The sequence below is a fragment of the Embiotoca jacksoni genome, unplaced genomic scaffold (assembly GCF_022577435.1).
Source record: "Embiotoca jacksoni isolate LCO1_2020_lvr unplaced genomic scaffold, fEmbJac1.0.p SCAF_30, whole genome shotgun sequence".
Taxonomy (NCBI): Eukaryota; Metazoa; Chordata; class Actinopteri; family Embiotocidae; genus Embiotoca; species Embiotoca jacksoni.
Genome location: NW_027185382.1, coordinates 3931740 through 3950913, shown reverse-complemented (window position 1 = coordinate 3950913; position 19174 = coordinate 3931740). Strand labels below are relative to the sequence as shown.

General features: G+C 41.0%; 7 protein-coding genes across 7 annotated transcripts; 3 read left to right on the top strand and 4 right to left on the bottom strand.

Moving 5' to 3' along the window:
- Nucleotides 1-1493: 1493 nt before the first annotated feature.
- Nucleotides 1494-2432, bottom strand: LOC138206984 (gamma-crystallin M2-like). Its single transcript, XM_069163936.1, has 3 exons — nucleotides 2415-2432; nucleotides 1930-2172; nucleotides 1494-1766 (listed from the first exon to the last, which is right to left on the bottom strand). Exons 1-3 carry the CDS (start codon nucleotides 2430-2432, stop codon nucleotides 1494-1496), a joined length of 534 nt encoding a protein of 177 aa, XP_069020037.1.
- Nucleotides 2433-3627: 1195 nt separating this feature from the next.
- On the bottom strand, nucleotides 3628-4598 carry LOC138206983 (gamma-crystallin S-1-like). The gene is made up of 3 exons (XM_069163935.1): nucleotides 4590-4598; nucleotides 4240-4482; nucleotides 3628-3940 (listed from the first exon to the last, which is right to left on the bottom strand). Exons 1-3 carry the CDS (start codon nucleotides 4596-4598, stop codon nucleotides 3668-3670), a joined length of 525 nt encoding a protein of 174 aa, XP_069020036.1. The 3' UTR covers nucleotides 3628-3667.
- Nucleotides 4599-7220: 2622 nt separating this feature from the next.
- LOC138207134 (gamma-crystallin M2-like) lies at nucleotides 7221-8412 on the bottom strand. The gene is made up of 3 exons (XM_069164169.1): nucleotides 8404-8412; nucleotides 8064-8306; nucleotides 7221-7496 (listed from the first exon to the last, which is right to left on the bottom strand). Exons 1-3 carry the CDS (start codon nucleotides 8410-8412, stop codon nucleotides 7221-7223), a joined length of 528 nt encoding a protein of 175 aa, XP_069020270.1.
- A 1605-nt stretch (nucleotides 8413-10017) lies between these two features.
- Nucleotides 10018-11579, bottom strand: LOC138207133 (gamma-crystallin M3-like). The gene is made up of 3 exons (XM_069164168.1): nucleotides 11565-11579; nucleotides 11211-11459; nucleotides 10018-10296 (listed from the first exon to the last, which is right to left on the bottom strand). Exons 1-3 carry the CDS (start codon nucleotides 11577-11579, stop codon nucleotides 10018-10020), a joined length of 543 nt encoding a protein of 180 aa, XP_069020269.1.
- A 623-nt stretch (nucleotides 11580-12202) lies between these two features.
- LOC138207093 (gamma-crystallin M3-like) lies at nucleotides 12203-13038 on the top strand. Its single transcript, XM_069164114.1, has 3 exons — nucleotides 12203-12211; nucleotides 12384-12650; nucleotides 12760-13038. Exons 1-3 carry the CDS (start codon nucleotides 12203-12205, stop codon nucleotides 13036-13038), a joined length of 555 nt encoding a protein of 184 aa, XP_069020215.1.
- Nucleotides 13039-14774: 1736 nt separating this feature from the next.
- On the top strand, nucleotides 14775-16016 carry LOC138207094 (gamma-crystallin M3-like). The gene is made up of 3 exons (XM_069164115.1): nucleotides 14775-14786; nucleotides 15006-15248; nucleotides 15744-16016. The coding sequence occupies exons 1-3, from the start codon at nucleotides 14775-14777 to the stop codon at nucleotides 16014-16016; spliced, it is 528 nt and encodes a 175-aa protein (XP_069020216.1).
- A 2016-nt stretch (nucleotides 16017-18032) lies between these two features.
- LOC138206919 (gamma-crystallin M2-like) lies at nucleotides 18033-18812 on the top strand. Its single transcript, XM_069163775.1, has 3 exons — nucleotides 18033-18041; nucleotides 18218-18460; nucleotides 18543-18812. The coding sequence occupies exons 1-3, from the start codon at nucleotides 18033-18035 to the stop codon at nucleotides 18810-18812; spliced, it is 522 nt and encodes a 173-aa protein (XP_069019876.1).
- The last annotated feature ends 362 nt before the right edge of the window (nucleotides 18813-19174 follow it).

The window sequence follows — 19174 nt, the reverse complement described above, 5'->3', positions numbered from 1 at the left end:
CAGCTCAAACAGCAGCTGAGCTCAGCAGCTCTGTTACTGATTGGCAGCATCTCCTGTTTACTCGGCCATCACACGTCTACTACACTGTGTATTATGGGATATTTTTATTCTTCCGTGCTGGCAGATCAACGAGCATGATACAATGGAACATATCCTGTGACAGGAAATTAGACACTGCAATCTTACAGCTTCTTATCAAATGTGACTGCAGGTAGTGTTGATAGTTAGTCCTGCTCCTAAACTAACTTTATCTCTCTATCTTTATATCTAAGAGGAGGAAATAATGATTCATGATAAATTATCTTATAGTTTTGAGTATCTAAAAAGTATGTTTGGATTTGTTCTAAATATTAATAAATCACTGTTTAGTGGTGATGCTGAGTAACAATGTACATTTTACTGTACATTAAAATTAAATACCATAATTAATAGACACCAGTACATGGTTTGACTCATAAAGGGAAGAGATGGATGTTCAGTATTAAATCAGGATAACATTTTGTGATATGTTTTTGGCTTCCTTCCTAACTTTTAATTTATTTACGGATGTTCCCACAGAGTTGAATCATTACATAAAAGCTCTTGTTTCCTGTCATCTGTAATGCAACTTTCAAACCACTAGGCGGCTCTCGTGCCCACAGGCTTTAAATCCTCAGAGCTAAATGACTTCATGGAAACATTATTTTCTTTTATTTATTTACTTATTTTCCCCAAAGCTTTTGCTCCAAAGATTTCTGCTCCTGTAATTTATTATTAGCAGCGAAATAATGCAAGTTTTTTTTTTTTCCCTTTTTAAAGCAACAGTCCAATTGTAGGATTTTTATGACATGTTAACAAATAGATTTTGGTACAAAGTCTCACTTTTCCTGATAATCAAAGAGTCAATTGTAAGAGACCTGCTGGAGGATAAACAACTGGCAACCCTAAAGTTGTTCCTATTAATGGCTTATAAATGATCTATATAATGATCCATATAAATGATGAGCAGACTCCCTCAGCTCGTCCAGCCCAGTGGTTTCTGTTGTTATTGTGTTTGTGCACCAGCTGGGTCGTGGATATTGTTGAACCTGCTGTATTTTTTTTTCTGCCGTCTCAGGCACAGGCCACCATCCGACAACAAAAGGCTGCTGGCATACCTTGCTGGCGAATCCTCCTGAATCATCAGTGAGCTTCTTTTTTTTTTTTCCAGCCTTTTTGTTTCTCGGCTTTACCACGAGCCACCAGACGTTCGCACCCAACGCTCAGCCAGCAGCCATCCGTCTATAGTGCACTGCAACCGAAGAAAGATTTTTCCACAATAAAACTTGAATAATAATGTATATCTGATCGTAGTTTTACTTTTTCATTTAGATGTGCAACTACAAGTAATCAAATCACTCCCAGGTGCAGCTGCAGTCGTGGATTTATTTGCAGGAGAGGTCGGTGAAGGAGAGTGAGAGAAGGAAGGTGAGACACAGGAAGTGATGTGGTTTAACATGTGCTCTTAGTTATGTCTAAAACTCCACAACACGTCTCATGGAGCCTACAGACGGATGAAGGGCCCCCCACTCTGAGTGACGCTTGTACTCGCCCTTCTCCAGCAGGTACTGGCGCCCCCTGTAGTTGGGATGCTCGTAGAAGACCCAGAAGCCCTCCTGGACGTGGGCCGAGTGGACGTCCCGGTAGCGCCAACGGTCCTGCAGGTTGGGCAGGTCATCGCTGAACTCCATCATCTGGCCACTGAAGTCTGGACGTTCGTAGATGCGGATCCTGTGCCTGCTGGATGGCTTCAACATTCAACAGTAAAGACACATTAAAAACGAGCTTCACGGGTGCTGGTAGGCAGATTTTGAACAAACCAATTTCTGTATTTGGCTTCATACTTAACAGACAAACACATAACTGCTTGGGTGGACGCTCATTGTCTCAGTGGATGTTTCCAGGACTTACATATCTGATGAGGCGACAGGAGCGGATGGTGTCATTGAAGCCGTTCCAGTTCTGGAAGCTGGGGTACTCGCCTCTCAGGAGGATGTACTGGTAACCCATGTACTGAGCTCTCTCGTAGATGACCCAGGCCCCGCCCTCCACCCGGATGGAGTTACAGCGGTTGAAGTGGGAGCTGAGGTCAGGACAGTCGCTGCTACATTCATAGTAACGACCCTGGAAGTTCTTGTCCTCGTAAAAATAGATCTGTAAGCAGGAGTTAGAATTAAAAGAGGTATAGTAGAAAAAAAAAGAAAATAAATCCTACTTCTACTACAAGTATTACTAATCCTACGAGTATGCTTTAAGGTTTCTGTCAGGTTTCACTGACATTTCTGCCAGTTAACCAACATTAAAGCAACTCTGAAGGGACTTTTAGTCACAATCAATCCCCCACTCAGTATGAGGTAATTTACAGCATGATTATGTCGTAGAGCTGCAGTGCTTACCTTCCCTGTGCGCTCCATAATCACCTTATGTTCCTCCTCACCCAATCAAATTAAAACCCCTCATTCACACTGCACCCACAGCGCTCCACCTTTATACGAAGGCTCATGAAATGCATTGCCGGTAGAAATATTGTTATTCAAATGAGCTCTCCATTAATGTTGTCACGTTAGCTGATTGATTCTCCAATGTTTGCAGCTCGTGGCCTTCACGTGTTGATGCAGAAATTTGGACTGGATGCCGTTTAATTCTAAAAATGGATTCAGTTAAAATGCACGGAGCAATATTATCAGCTGTTGATGAAAATAACTTCCATTTCATTGCTTACGCGTTAGTGGAAATACAACAGAATCCTGTATTATTGTTTTTTTGCTATTTAATACATGTGTTTTTATTATGTTACTTTACTTAACAGCATGCATTTCTTGTATGAAAGGTGCTCTACAAAAAAAAATTAAGTTTATTATTATAACATGCTTTAAGGCAGCTTTTCTTTTTACTCTTTATTTTATGGAGATGCACATGATGACGTTTTTATTAGTGGCCCTTACTGTTTGTATTTGTATTTCTTTTCTCATACTTAATTAGGTCAAAGTGCTTATTGTCATATACACAGTTAAACAAATATTTCCTGTACAATCAGCGTTTATAGCAACAGTATAAATGATGTCTTTCCTCATATTTAATTAAGCCAAGGTGTTTATAGTCATATGCACAGTAATAAACAAGTTTTCCTGCACAATCAATGGTTTTATATCAACAGTATAAATGATGTCTTACCTCACACTTTTGCTGATGCAATGACTATATTTCCCCTCAACGGCAGCAAAGTTTTTGTTTAATTTGGTCTTGCAGATACAAATAAACAGAACCGTGAAACTTAAACATACATATACACCATCAAATGATCCCTTATGCAATAATTGTTCATTTGTTTTTTCAATTTAGAGTGTTCATCTGCTAATTTCGGTGTTTTTTTTTTTACACTTTCAACCCTTTTACATTGGTCAGTTATTTTATTTATTCATTCGAAATAGATTTTATAATTTTGACGTGTTTTGAACCATTTTTGAGTGTAAATAAATGCTTGTGTAGACTTCAATCTTTACCAGACTGAGGTGATGTTACATCAAAACGGTACAAATACTGAGTGAAAAGGATTATGAGAAATAAATACTAAACAACAGTGGCTCACTTTGCTGATTGACTTTATTTTTCAAGATTCATATTTAACTTTCTGTTTTAAATGACGCGGTTAGTCCTCCTTCACCCGGCGGATGGATCCCACACTGGGCTGCATGCCCCCCCACTCAGAGAACCGTCTGTACTCGCCCCTCTCCAGCAGGTACTGGTGCCCCCTGAAGTTGGGCTGCTCATAGAAGACAAAGGCCCCTTCGAACACCTTGCAAGAGTGGACATCGTGGCTGTGCCAGCGTTCGTGGAAGGCGGGCATGTTGTCGACCACCTCCATCGTATGGCCCTCGAAGTTTGGCCTCTCCCAAACCTTCATCCTCCACGAGGTCCCCACCTAGAAGAAAGATGTGAAAGACACTGAAACTCTGCTACAACTACAGGCTGTAGAAGAAACAAATTGTGTATTGTTGGTTTAAATAGATTATTTTAAGGGAGACAGAAAATTTAAACATGAGGGTCTGACATCTCGTGACAGCTGGAAAAAGTGGACAAAGTTTCAGACACTTTCATCGATTAAAGTCCTGTGGTCTGCTTTGGAAATTAGTAAACAGTAATGTAAAGTATAGAAGATTTATAGAAAATAGGCTAAACACTGGTCTGATTTGGGATTATTATCATCATCTCTTAACTTACATTCCTGATAACGCGACAGGACCTGACAGCGTCGTTGATACCCAGCCAGTGCTGGTAGTCCGGATACTCCCCTGGGCACAGCACATACTGGTTGCCCATGTAGTTTGGTCTCTCGTAGACGACCCAGAATCCTCCCTCCACTTTGATGGAGTTGCAGCGGCCGAAGTACGAGTGCAGGTCGCTGGAGTCATTGTCGCACTCGTGGTGGCGGCCCTGGAAGTTTCTGTCCTCGTAGAAGATGATCTGGAAACAGAAAGCAAAGTTGGAAAATTAATCCCGGCTGTGAGGTAGGTTTTACTAAATGTTAAACATACAGCTCTGAATACGTGTCTGTGTGAAAGATAAACTACCTTCTCCATGGTTTAAGTCAATCAGATCGGAGTGAGACATAAAACATTAAAGCAGCCACCCCCAATATTCTCTTTATACAGAACAAGAACAATAAAACTAAGCACATGGTTTGCTTTGTGTGAACTGGATTATTCAATCAGCGATTCAAATATTTATCCAGGCTTATCACATTGTTCTGAAGCAGTCAATCCTGTTTCCCTAAACAATGCAAATACAAAGCGTCCCAAAGCCACTGGATGCAGCAGAGCGTGCTGACAAAAACAAGGGCACAGCAGGACATTTAGTTTGATATGAAACGCTTTGAGCTGAGTCAGTGACACAGCAGGAAGGTAGGAAGGCACCAGAGACTTTACAGGAGACACTGCATCAGGATTTTACACACTGCATGGCTATTCACATTAAATAAGCTGCATTCTTGACATTGGAATTGGTAGTTTTAAAGATCACTTACCAATGGAGATGCTGTTAAAATTGGGCTGATTCCACTCAGTGGTGAAGACTGAGATGCAGCTGAACGCTCCAGAAAAAGCAACAAGTCCTTGAAATGAAACGAGAAAATACCATCGTAGAGAACCACACGACGACATGAGGGTTTTCTGTGATGGCCTCTATAGTTAAGTTTTGATTCTGTTTCGGGAATGATCCTGGTCAAGGTTAAAAGAAACAAATACTAACTGTTAAACAGAAAAAAGGATGGAAACATAGTCCTAATAAAGACCCTGTCATTTGCACCAAATCTAATGTTATTTTTGAGCGTCTACTGAAGTGATGATTGAGGAGAACTTCTGATAATTTTCCATTGAAAATGATCATCCAGAGATATACCATTCATTGTCCGCAGACAACGAATCCTTGAAACAAGATTTCCAATTGAAATTAATATCCAAATCTACCAAACAGATCGACACATTGTTTAGAGAACATTTATGCTCCCTAGACGATAAATCCTTTCTTCTTTGACCGCTTTCATTTCGAGCCACTCGAGGGGCAAATTCAAGATTTTATTCAGTGACTGGTAAGACCGGGCTGCAAGAACAATGAAATCATTAAGTACGTTTTCCCGCCTGATATGCGACCTCTAGTGGTTGAGGTAATTATGGCAGGAGCAAAGCAGGAAGTCATGTGATGAAGGACAAAGTCCACAAAGGCCAGAGGTCAGGGGTCTTTAGATGGATTACACACAGGACTTCCACAAGTCAAAGTCAACTTATTGAAGGTACACAAGTCAACCTAACATATGTAATGTGGATTCTGATCTTGTCCAGAACCTGAACAAATAGTTTTGGTGCCTAAACTGCTATGGGGTGTGTAGATAAACGGACCCAAATGCAGACACACAGAAAAGTCTCTTTGGAACCAGGTATTTATTTCACCCAGGTATTGAGAGCAAACAGGAAAACACACCAAAAGCTGGGGTATCCCGCGGTTCTCCACCAGCGCAGCTGATTGGCAGGATCGACTGCGTGACACCCGAGGATCTACACAGGATGACCAAACCTTCGACAGCTGATCTCCGAGGAACGAACTGGAAGGCTTCTTCGTGCAGGTGACACCCGAGGCGCGACACTGGACGGCAAGGCAGGGTCGACTGTGTGACGCTCGAAGCTCGACACAGGATTGCCAAGATTGCAGCAGATAATCTCCATGGAACGATCTGTAATCTTCTTCTTTCAGGAGTCAGAACCGGAATCTCAGGCAAGGAGATGGACAGACTTACGGGACGTGATGCCGGGTAGGCGGGCGGACGGACTGACGGAGGGTTGACGGGAGACCGGGATATTTAATCCAGCTGGAGGTGATTAGTGGAATGCGATCCAGCTGGATCTACGGAGGTGGGCGTAGCAGATGACGGAAGTCGGAGGAGGGTACTGCAGGAGAGACCATAACAAACAGACAGGGGGATGACAGGACACAGGAGGAGAGGTGATCGGGGGTAAAACAGGAAAACACACTGGGATCAGACAGGAATCCGAACATAAACCGAACCAAACGACAACAGCGTGGTACGCTCGTCACTGGTGCTCTCCAACGATCATGTGTATTTAATGTCACACTTTACCTTTTAAAAAGTTACTACCTTTTAAAAGGATGAATGAAAAAGGCAACTGAGCAACTCTTGCAAGTTCTCAAACTTTGTGCGATTGCAACACCAATACAATGTCTTGGTGTTTAATATCTAGATACTTGTACTTATCTTTTTCTCTTGTCTTATTCAATCAAATGCTCTCAAATAGGTGTTATTAAACCTTTTCTTTCCAATATAATGATATGTTATTTACATTTTATATTTACATACTATATTATATTTACAAAAGTCAACCTTTATCTGAGGTGTTTTACTTGTTTCTTGGTGTGCTTTGTCACTTATAAGGTGCTTTGAACAATATTCACTTGCATAAAACGTTGGCATATATACCTCAAAATAACATAAGGGAATTATGTTGTTAATAATCAATTTTTTTTAATGAATACAATTTTTAGATTGTAAGACAATTGTGAGGAGTTCCATATTTATGGTGCAAATCAGTAGTCTGGCATGAAACGTATTTCAGAAAACCCTTCAGAACACAAGTCATAGTTTGTTGATCATTTATTGATTGATAGTTGCAGCATCATTTTCTGATTAAGAATTAAAACTCTGTGATTCTTCGGAAGGAGCCGACACCAGGCGAGGACGCGCCCCAGTCGCTGTGCTGCCGGTATTCGCCTCGCTCCAGGAGGTACTGGTGCCCCCTGTAGTTGGGGAGGTCGTAGAACACCCAGGCGCCGTCGGCCACCACGCAGGAGTATGCCTCGCGAAACTTGAAGGTGTCGTACACCGAGGCGCAGTCGTCGGAGAACTCCACCATCTGGCCTCCGAATTCTGGCCTCTCGTACAGCCTCATCTTCCATGCGTTACCGTAGACCTGCAAATATTTTAAAAAGGGGTTTGGTAAAGCTGTCACAGCTGCTAGCGCAAGCAGTGTTTCATTTAACAACATTTTTCGTTACAGAATTATTGTAGTTGGGAAGTTCACGAAGATGCTGCTGCCTCACATTCTTGAGAACATAGTCAAGCATGTAGTTATAATAAAGCTTTATGGCTAACGTGTATGTACAGTGCTAATCTGTACGTTGGTGAAACCAGTGACCCTGAAAGGAAACAATAAACTCGTGTGCACTAAAATCAAAACAATGCGCTAAAAGATGTTAAATTGACGTTACAGCGTTGGCTAACAATGTGTGATCGAAATGACGAGCTCCACCATTTTGGCATGATTTTGAGCTGGGATATTCCCCTTTCACATTTGTTGGCAAACTTTTATTGGAAATAGCTGCTGCCAAATGTCTGCTTGTTCAGTCTGTTGGCTTTACAGTGTGCACTCAGCTTGGTCCGGCGCCGTAGTGAACTGCTGTTGCGACCCAAAACACATGTTCTGAAACTCTTCCTACAACCACGAGAAGCGTTCAACGTCCAACCTCAGGAATCTTACATTCTTTATGGCGCGGCAGGATTTGACGCTGTCGCTGAAGGCCATCCATTGCTGGTTGTCGCCGTACTCTCCAGGGCTAAGGATGTACTGGAATCCCTTGTAGTTGGGTCTCTCGTAGATCACCCACACACCGCTCTCCGCCCGGATGGAGTTGCAGCGGCTGAAATATGTGTGCAGGTCGGAGCAGTCGCTGCTGCAGTTGTAGCAGCGACCCTGGAATTTCTTCTCCTCGAAAAATGTGATCTGTGGAAAAATCAAGGGAGCGATTAATTAACACTGAATATCTTTAAAGGAAGAAGAGTCTTTAACAGCACACTGCTTGTAATAGGTTGCATCTTACCTTCCCCATTTTGGTGCACTGTAGTCCTCATTCTTTGCTGCAGCCCCATCAACGTATTTATCGATAAACAAAATGTGCAGAGTGGGGCAAGTCTTTGATACCCAAATGAGGTCGATTTACATATCAGCAAAATGGCTTGGTGCCTGATGATGACTCTGTATCAAACACATGCTGGAACAGTGAAGGCAGAGGACCAGAGTTGGACAGAAATAGCACCGTAAAATAACACCTGTATTTTCAAACAACAACTATCCAACGGAAATAACATTTAAGCATTTTTATTATTTTTAATCTTTCATTGTTTCTAAATGTAATTTGTATACAACACTGAGATTCAGCTTCAGGCTTTGTTCTGCTTTGGATGCACCTATCGCATTTTGGTCTAGTGCTGCAAATATATGATGTAAAAGTCTTTACATCTGAGTTTTTTTTGCAGTTTTAAATGTTTCTATTAACTAGACTCAGAAAAAAATAGTTGGTAAAGTAAATTAACTTTCTAGTAAGTAGAAACATTCATCTCAGTTTTTTTATTTAAGAAAAGAGACTTTATTGTCGAGCATAGGGAGGGTAGTTCACGCATGGTTCACAGACCATGTATGATGGTCAGAAATGGACAACACACTGAATTTACCCAAAGCAGGACTTTTGTGTTTTAGATGTCTTTCTATGTTCATTCCTTCATCGTTTCTGTGTTCATGCGGGTCAATTCAAGAAAAGGAACTCATGTTATGGGAGATGCTACATGTACATGTCGGTCATAACTATTCAGCTGATACACACGTCCTTTGTGAACATTAATACTGTATATATGACCATTTTAAAGCAGTAGGTGAGTGGGGAGCTTTCAGATGAATAACACATGCAGAAAGATGCGCAGAAATAAGTATCTCATTCCCTGGAGGCTTCATTTGTCTCTTCTCGCCTACACATATAAGGAATGAACCCAAAATACTTCAGAAAGTACACAAAAAAAAGAGTACACTGGAATGTCTAACAATGAGCACTTCATAGGTGTCAAACAAGGCTCATGCAAATATTACAGTATTGTAATTAAGAGTAGAAGTTGTGAGCAAATAGTTTGGCTGTATTGGATTGTGTAATATATCTTTGGACTGCTTCACATCTTTGCCACTTTCCATCGACCATAAATGATTCAGTTGTTTTAAACACAAGTGCGCACAGCTTGTGGATCACATATTAAATTAAAGAGGGTTTGAGAAGTTTTGGAACGACTGGCGTTAATTGTCTTTTCTACTGTCCAGAACATGAGAGGTTTAAAAGCAATGAACCGAACCCTGCGGCTGCGTTTCATTTGATTTCCCTTCACAGAATAAGTCATGGATTTGCCATCACTGACTCTTATGACAACTTATTGGTGTTCAAGTGCTTGTGGGAAACTCATTTGCTCCGAGAGTCTGCTGTTAAACCTTTTGTTAAAAGAACTGAGCTATGATTTGATTCTCACAGCCTTCCTGTTTTTTTTTTTATTGTTTCTCTTGTGGGCTTTTTGTGCCTCACTCGCAAAAACAGAGCTTCCATAAACACGAGCAAGGAAGAATCTTCAAAACACTCTCAGAAACATTGCATTTCAGCTTGTTTTATTCAGAGTTTGAGTTAACAGGAGTCCATGATGCGCCTGATGGAGCTGAACCTCGTCATGTCGTTCATCCCCATCTCCCTGAGGTTCCTGTGCTCTCCTGGGCTGAGGTACAGCATCTTGCCTCTGAAGTTGGGCTGCTCGAACATCATCCAGTGGCCTTCCACCACGTTGCAGGACTGGCAGTCGGACATGCGGAGGCGATCCATCATGTTGTCGCAGTCGTCGCTCAGCTCGTGCATCTGGCCTCCAAAGTTCTCTCTCTCGTAGAGCTTTGTGCGGAAAGGTCCACGGTGCTGGGCATGAAAAAACATCGGAAAATGACTACGAACTTCTGAACTGAAAATAAAAATGTAGCCCCACTTTTAGATTTACAAATTATATTTGCAGTTTTACAATATATTCCTCTGGTCTATGGAAGACAAGATGGTCAAGGTTGACTATTGGTTGATCATACTACACCTTGAGATTAGAAAAATAATTGCAACCACAGTGACCTTAAAAGCTGTTGCTGTTAATTTTGGAATACCGGACCAAGTTTAGAAATTACAGCTACGTATTTATACTCCCATCTTATCCTTTAAGCATCCAATCACTAAAATGCTGTGGCAAAGAAATAATCTTACACTATGTTTCTCACTGATATTTAGCACTGGCAAGAAAAACCCAGCTCAAATACTATCTGAGAATAATATTCACTCCATCATTGGGATCTGAAAACAAAATATTCTAAACTCGAGGTCAACTTACTATGTTTTTCAAGGTTTTTCAGCTGTATCTTCCAGCCTTCCTCAGCAAATGTGACCAGCACAGCAGTTTCACACACGTGAAGCTTGCTATTTAGTTTACGTGATCAAATTTGTTGAGAAAGGCTGGAAAATATGGTTGAATTCTAGTAAGTGGAGATTGCGTTGAGAATATTGCAGATGTGTTTCCACAGTTACGAGTGACAATTTATTTTCTATTGACATATTTGTCATAAATTCACTCAAGCTTTTTGTATTTCCCTTACAAATTTGTGCTGTTAAAAATGTTAACATTAAATGAACAGCTGTTCATTTAGGAGCCTTTTTTTTCTCTTAAAAGGTAAGACAATTTTAAGAAGATGCTCTGTCCAAGATTAAAACATTCAATTATTTCAATTAACAAATTGCAGCAATGTAAAGGTACGTCTCGTGACTAGGCCCTAAACTTAAACTCGTCCACCTACCATGGGGATCATGCGACTGGATCTGATGCAGTCGCTCATACTCATTCCCATCAGGCGCTGGTTGTCTGGATACTCGCCCCTTCTCACCAGCATCTGGTGGCCCATGAAGTTGGGCTTCTCGTAAACCATGAACAGGCCGCTCTCCACCCGGCAGGAGTTGCACCTGCTCAGGTAGGAGGTGAGCTCCGGACAGTCGTTGCCGGTCTCATAGGAGCGACCCTGGAAGTTGCGGTCCTCATAGAAGATGATCTGCAGAAAAGAATTGGAATTAAACCTCAAAGAATACTTTTGATATTTAAAAATATTAAGTTTTTAAATCTTTTTTTATAGTTTTATTTTGAAAGTTTCTCTTACCCTGCCCATAGTCATGATGGTTGTGGGTTAATTTCAGATGTACACCATCAACATCGACCCTTTTCCCTTTTTATACATGGCACAGCCGTAGTAATTTCCACATGGCTTGTGCTGAAAGCTTTGAGTCATCATTCTATATTGTGGCACAGAGCAGCACTATAGGAAGGCTGCTTCACTGTATGTCAGAATTTGCAGTGGTTATTGTGCATTCATTATTGGGTTTTAGTCTAGTTTCCAGCAACTTCAACAATTTAATTCATATCGCTTTCTGTAAAAATCTATCTAAAAAAGACAAAGTGGTAACACTAACCGCATTAAACAAACAAAGAAACACTGGACTCAATAGAGCAGCAATGTTTTGGCCTTGTATCATTTGAAAATAAAGAAATGGAGTAAATAATTAGTTATTAGAGGAATATTTCACTTCTGTTCTAACCTGCCGTGACCTCATTGATCTACATTCAACATACAATAATAACTATTCAGGTGTACAGTGAAAAAAATGAATGCATTTCCACGTGAGCTTCATGATGAGTCATGATGTTTCACACAAAGGTGTGCAAGGTGGTCTGTGGCTGATCACCTGTATAAAAGTGGTGCGGGACGGACGACGTTTAGTAAAACTTAAACCGTCAATCATGGGCAGGGTAATATCCGTCATATGTTTGTACAAAGCTAAAGAATCTGGTGCTATAGAAGTGGTTAAAAATCAATATTTCATACATATGATATTTTAGAAATTAAAAAGAAAGTCCATCGAAATAATAAATTATCTGGCAGTCTTGTTTTTTGTACTGATTTCTGTTTTGTTTGTTGCAGATCATTTTCTACGAGGAGAGGAACTTCCAGGGTCGCTCCTATGACTGCAGCAGTGACTGCTCCGACATCCACATGCACCTGAACCGTTGCAACTCCTGCAGGGTGGACAATGGCTGCTTCGTGGTGTACGACCACCCCAACTTCATGGGCAACCAGATCTTCTTGAGGAGAGGAGAGTACTCTGATTTCCAGCGCATGGGCAGCATGACGGGCATGATGGGCATGGCCATGATGGACACCATTCGCTCCTGTCGCATGATCCCCATGGTACGCTATCAACGCTTTTTGTCGTTTTGTGTGGGATCCTCGAAGACATGCCTGTTAGATCAATTTTCCCCAGAGCCCTTAAATTCCACGTCTTTTCTTCATCCAACAGCACAGGGGACAGTTCAGGATGAAGATCTACGAGAAGGAGAACTTCGGAGGCCAGATGCACGAGCTGATGGACGACTGCGAGTCCCTCCAGGATCGCTATTCTATGTCTGACTGCCAGTCCTGCAACGTGATGGACGGCCAGTGGCTGATGTTCGAGCAGCCCAACTTCAGAGGCAGGATGATGTACGTCAGACAAGGAGAGTACAGGAACCTCCGAGACATGGGAATGAGCAACATGATGAAGATCAGCTCCATCAGACGCATCATGGATATGTGTTGATTGTTGTTCGTTTCACAAGAAGCTGTGGGTCAAAAATAAACAACATATTTTAAAGTATCTCTTATGCTTTCTTTGTGTCTAATGAGCAGAAGTCACAATTTATTTTCCCATAAGACAAATATGACCTGGCCTAGTATGCTCCAGCATTCGATAAATGCTACATATGGTGGTAAACAGTCTTAGTGATTCACAAAAATACAATAAACATTTACTATTAATAAAACTTCTTCAAGAAAAGCTTTTTATTTTTAATCAAATTGATATTTCACTTGTAGCTCGCTGATGTGAACTTAGTTACAGTGAGCAGTGACAGGTGCTCAGTGCATTATGGGAGATCCCTCAGCAGCCTTAACAACATAACTAATGAATGGTTGGAGGTCACTTAAGCCAGCCCCATCTATAACCTTACAGCTCACTGTTCATGCTACTGGTATTAACATAACATATCCCTCTATCCCTGTACTGGCATCCCCCCTTAAATGGCCTTCTGATGCAGCAGTGCTTCTTCATAGTTTAACTATGACCGCAGTACTTACTGTCATTTAGCATACATAATTTTGCAGGGGGTGATATAAAATACAACATATTAATCATTATGTAATTAGACTGGACAGTTTTGTATTTTAGCATCGCCAAAATAAAAAAAGTCAAGAACAAATCATAAATTCCTTTTGTTGGGTAACATCAAGTAAGCACAAGCAAGTATAATAACAACATAGTGATAAAGGTTTCTACTTTTGGACTCTTACCTGTAGTGGAGATAAAGAACATGAAGTTTGTCCCGACGATGGCATGAAAAGAAAGACTTCGATCTCCATCAGAGCGTGACGCACTCAGCAAATTCAAAATATTTTTCATGTTGAATTACCAGACATCTTGTGTGCAAAGTCCAGAGGGAAGATCCTCAGAGGAGAATGAATGTGCTCATAAAAATAATCTATAGCGCTGTGTGCATTAGATTCTGGTCACATTAAACGCTTCATGATGGCGACACAAGACAAAAGGTTCACAAACATTTGTGTTGTTTTATGGCAACGTATTGAGCAAAATGAGAAGGCAAACAGGCACAAACGTTTGTTTTGCAGAATCCCAGATGGGACAACGAGAAGATTGATGTTTGAGTGTAGTCGGAAAACAAGGCTAGATTTTAATTTTTTTTTTTTAATTTTTTTTTTTTTTTTTGACCTTTATTTAACCAGGTAAAATCAATTGAGAACCAATTCTCATTTACAATGATGACCTGTCAGCATAGTCCACACAGTGACACAAACAGCACAGATACAAAACAGTATAACAAACACGAGGAAAAGGCTAAAACACGAGGAAAAGGCTAAAGGATAATGCAACAAATATGCCCAGTAGTGAGGTATTTACTTGCAAATATTTACCAGTAAATACCTCGTGATGAGGGGAAAAGTTGTAATTTGCAGGAGGATTGTGTCACGTCGTTGTTTAAAGCATGCATATTTCAACATTAAAACTGAAACTGTATTTCTGTTATATGCTCTGCAAACATAAATGTGTCCTATAATGAAATTGATGGTGCAACGTTGTGAAAATCTGCACCACATCCCGAGTGATTGCAGTGTTCACAGCTTTGATGCGGAGTGTACAGTAGGGATTTCCCTGCTGATGAGCTGACTCAGTCATTTCATACAATTGAGAGGCAGATTCTTTTGATGTCACATGATGCATAAAAGGCAGCGACCCAGTGGGACGAATCAAGTAGTGTGACCATGAGCGGAAAGGTAGATCTATGCAGCAGCCAGTGCAGGAGGCTAACTGATGCATATACTGTGTTAAGCTCAATAATTATAATTGTAGAACGTATATTTACCAAATATACTATTGCATGTAACTTCTGCCATGAAACTGTGATTTGTGTGACTCGTGATGATCAGAGAGGTTTTAGCTCTGGAAATGTTCTAATGTTGCACCCAAACATAAATCTGTGTCTTTCTCTCCAGATCATCTTCTACGAGGACAGAAACTTCCAGGGCCGCTCGTATGAGTGCAGCAGCGACTGCTCCGAGATCGCCTCTTACCTGAGCCGCTGCAACTCCTGCAGGGTGGAGAGCGGCAAGTTCATGGTCTATGATCAGCCCAACTTCACGGGCCAGCAGTTCCTCCTGACCAGGGGAGAGTACCCCGAGTCTCAGAACACCATCGGCTTCAATGACTGCATTCAGTCCTGCCGCAAGGTCCCTGTGGTAAATATAAGTATACAATTGATTACTAAGAGCAGTCAGTGATGTGGAGGATTAGTCTGACGGCTGATGTCTTACCTTTTAGATGAGGGTCACTTCCACCGCTCCATCGTGTGTTTGGTCGGGCGTAACGGAGACATTTGAATCACAGCGAAATTGAATAACTTGAAAGAAACAACGTGGATTTCTTTGTGGTGAAACTACAGTTATTAAGGCCAACAATAACCTTTTGTTCAACCCTAAAGGTGTCTTATGTGTACATCTTGTAAGCTAGCAAGCCAACTACCATTATCTCCGGCTGCTGCCTTTTTATTTTTACATTTCCAAGCATTGCAGATTTTCTAGATGTACTGTAAACTTCGTACTTTTGACATGACAACCAAGCAGATTTCTCATTAGTTAGCTAGTATATTTCCTTGGAAGGCCTTTTATAACCAAGCAGCTACTGATTGGAACTTCAAGCAGCACCGTGACTCTTTCCCTTCTGCACTGTTACAGCACAAGGGATCCTATAAGATGAGGATCTACGAGAGAGCCAACTTTGAAGGCCAGATGCACGAACTGACTGACGACTGCAACTCCATCAAGGAAAACTACCACATGTCGGACATGCAGTCCTGCAACGTGATGGAGGGCTACTGGCTGATGTTTGAGCAGCCAAATTATGAGGGCAAGATGTTTTATCTGAAGCCAGGAGAGTACAGGAACCTCAAAGATATGAGCAACAATGACACGAGATTCGGTTCTATCAGGCGCATCACAGAATCTTAACTGTCAAGTGACTTTTATTTAGCGAAAGATTTGGCAGATGATTTGTTTTTATTGATATTAACAAGTCAAAATGGAAGGCAAAGAGGAGGAGCCTTGTTTATATTCTGAAGCTGTGATTTGTACATCGTCTGCATGTAGTTCCAGTTTTACTGTACAACTCACTGTGAATTTACCTCTTTTACTGTGTGATGCACACAATAAATAAACTGGCTGCATACTGTATTTGTCTCAATTATATATTTTTTACACATTTTGATGAATGACTTGCAATCACTGGTGCAAAACTGTATGAAGTTGAGTCCAAATGTCTGAATGTGAAAAAAAAAATACTACAAAGATATGTATTTTCTTAAAACCTGACTAAAACCTAAATACAACGGAAAACCTAAGGTGAAAGCATATTTTTTTTTAAATATGGTAATTATTACATATCATCAAGGAGAGATTATGATTTTAAACACCACTAAAATCACTGCTTTGTGTATAAAATATAGTCTTTACAGTCTCAAATGTAGTCTATGGCAATGAATGATCACTGGCCAAATGCCAAAAGTCTATTTGGAAGTTTTGTAAAAGCTGATAAGACTACTGCATTCAGTCAAAAGTTTATATGCACGCAATAATATCACATTTATACTGGAAGACCAGTGACAGACCTCCCAATTTTTATGACCTACACAACAAAAACACCTCCATCTACTTTTCCTTTTCCACAGCAGTGGATACTTGCAATAAAATCCCTCTTTTAGTGAAGTCACATGCTTGATTTGATTGTGCTTCTTTTTTTGAAACAAGGTAGGAAATCTAATAAGTGACAAAAACCTAGAAGACCAATCAAATACAGTCATTTCAAAAACAAATCTTTTGGAGATATGTCAGAAAACTGACTCAAACTGTGGATGTTATTTTAAACGCCATCCCCTAAAATGAAAGAAATAGACCAATTTTTGTATTTTTTCATCTTGTGCCATATATGTATGTAATGTTTGTGCAACACAACATTAATGAGATATAAAGAATACAAAAAAAAAATCACATGAAACATTAGGCAGTTAAAGTTCAGGTGTACAGCAGACATGGATGACTCAACATGTGCGTGCTTGTAAATGCTGCAGAACAAATACAACACTGATTGGTGTTTGAATGTTTCCACCGGCTTCTGAAAGTGCTCCATTTACTGTATTTAACATGCACACAATTCAAATACTTATAACACACTCAGATTTAAACACACAAGTGTGTTTATCAGCAGTTTGTGCTTGACGCCGTACTGTTCTCTCCACTGTATTAAATCTGTCACGCTCAGACTGTATTGAAATGATACTCTGGAGCTTAGTACATAGAATATTACAATACGGGGGGTATAAACCAAACAAAAGGCAGAATAAAAATCAACCGGACGCTATCTAGAACAAGTTGTTGTGCTGACGTGAGGTAAACAATAGCCTCTGAATTGTTCATCTTATAAAAAGCTGGCTGCCGCTGTGCACTCGGGCAAGAGAGCGGCTGGAAAGTTACACTCACTGCAGCTTTTACCACGTTGCATCATAAACCCGTTTTTAAAATGTAGTATCTTGTAGTATTTCTGTAGAAGTGCTTGAGACTTGGCCATACTGTATGTACAGCAACAAATATCTGCATTAATGTGAATAAAGTCAATTTTACATGATGTAATAAGTGTTGTTTTACGAAGGTAAAGATGTATGTAAATTGATGTCTGAAAAATAAACTTCTAAATAAATATGAGCATTAAGAAATAAGTCTCTTCATCATTTCATGCATCACTTGAATTTCTCTGTTTGGAAACTGCAAAGGGGTTGAATTGCAGCCGAAAGGAAAACAGCCGATATGCTTTGTTGACCGCACAAAACAAACCGAAATATTGGTTTGTGTGAAAATGCTGATGAGCCAAGCCATTGTTGGGAATGACAAAAGCCGCATGTCATCGGTGGTTTATAAAGGCAGCGGGGAGCCCACAGGCTGCCGCTACAGCCTGACAAAAAGTTAGTCGACACAATGGGTAAGGTAAGGCTGCTGGCATTGCTGTGCCTCTTTTGTGCTTCTGCATACCCGCGGACATTAATCCGCCAAAACCCTTGAAGCTGAAGGATATTTCATGTGGTACAGTAGGCACATCTTTCTGCATCTCGGCCAATGCTTATGAAAAATGTGAAAAATCCCTTTGATTATATTTCCTGCAGATCATTTTCTACGAGGACAGGAACTTCCAGGGCCGCTCCTATGAGTGCAGCAGCGAGTGCTCCGACCTGCACTCGCACTTCAGCCGCTGCAACTCCATCAGAGTGGACAGCGGAGACTGGATGGTGTACGAGAGACCCAGCTATGTGGGGTACCAGTACTTCCTGAGGAAGGGCGACTACCCAGACTACCAGCGCTGGATGGGGTTCAACGACTGCGTGCGATCCTGCCGTATGATCCCGATGGTAAGCCTTCGATCGGACAGGTTTAAAGTTTGCATATTTCACTGCTCTTGAGTCTTGGTAAATCAACTCGTCTACTTTGCAGCACCAAGGCGCTCACAAAATGAAGATCTACGAGCGCCCGGAGTTCGGAGGCCAAACGATGGAGCTGACCGACGACTGCCCCTCCCTGCATGAACGCTTCCATTCGAACGACATCAACTCCTGCAATGTGGCGGACGGATTCTGGATGTTCTACGAGCATCCCCATTACAGGGGGCGCCAGTACCTGATGCGCCCCGGTGAATACAGGAGGTTCAACGAGTGGGGAAGCACGAGTCCCAGGGTGGGCTCCATCAAACGCATCACTATGTGACAAACCTGATGTCCGGACACGATTTACATGAAGTACTATTGATAAAGTACCGTCAATAAATCTATCCCAACAACACTGTATGGTCAAGTGCTTTTTTTTTTTTTTTTTTTAATTTATGATTTATTTATTGTTATAAAATAGTTTAAACCATGTTTGGAAGCAAACTGAGTCTTATTACTAGTGGAGAAAGCACAATGCAAGAGTTGAGACCAATGGTGAAAGATTGGGTCAGATATTCTTCCATGAGTGGATCAAATGTTACGCAAAGGGACGAGACCAAGAGGTGGAAACAAAAACATGATGGAAACATTCGACCTTCATGTCTTTTGGATTCAGACACACACACACACAGTTTAAGCCCA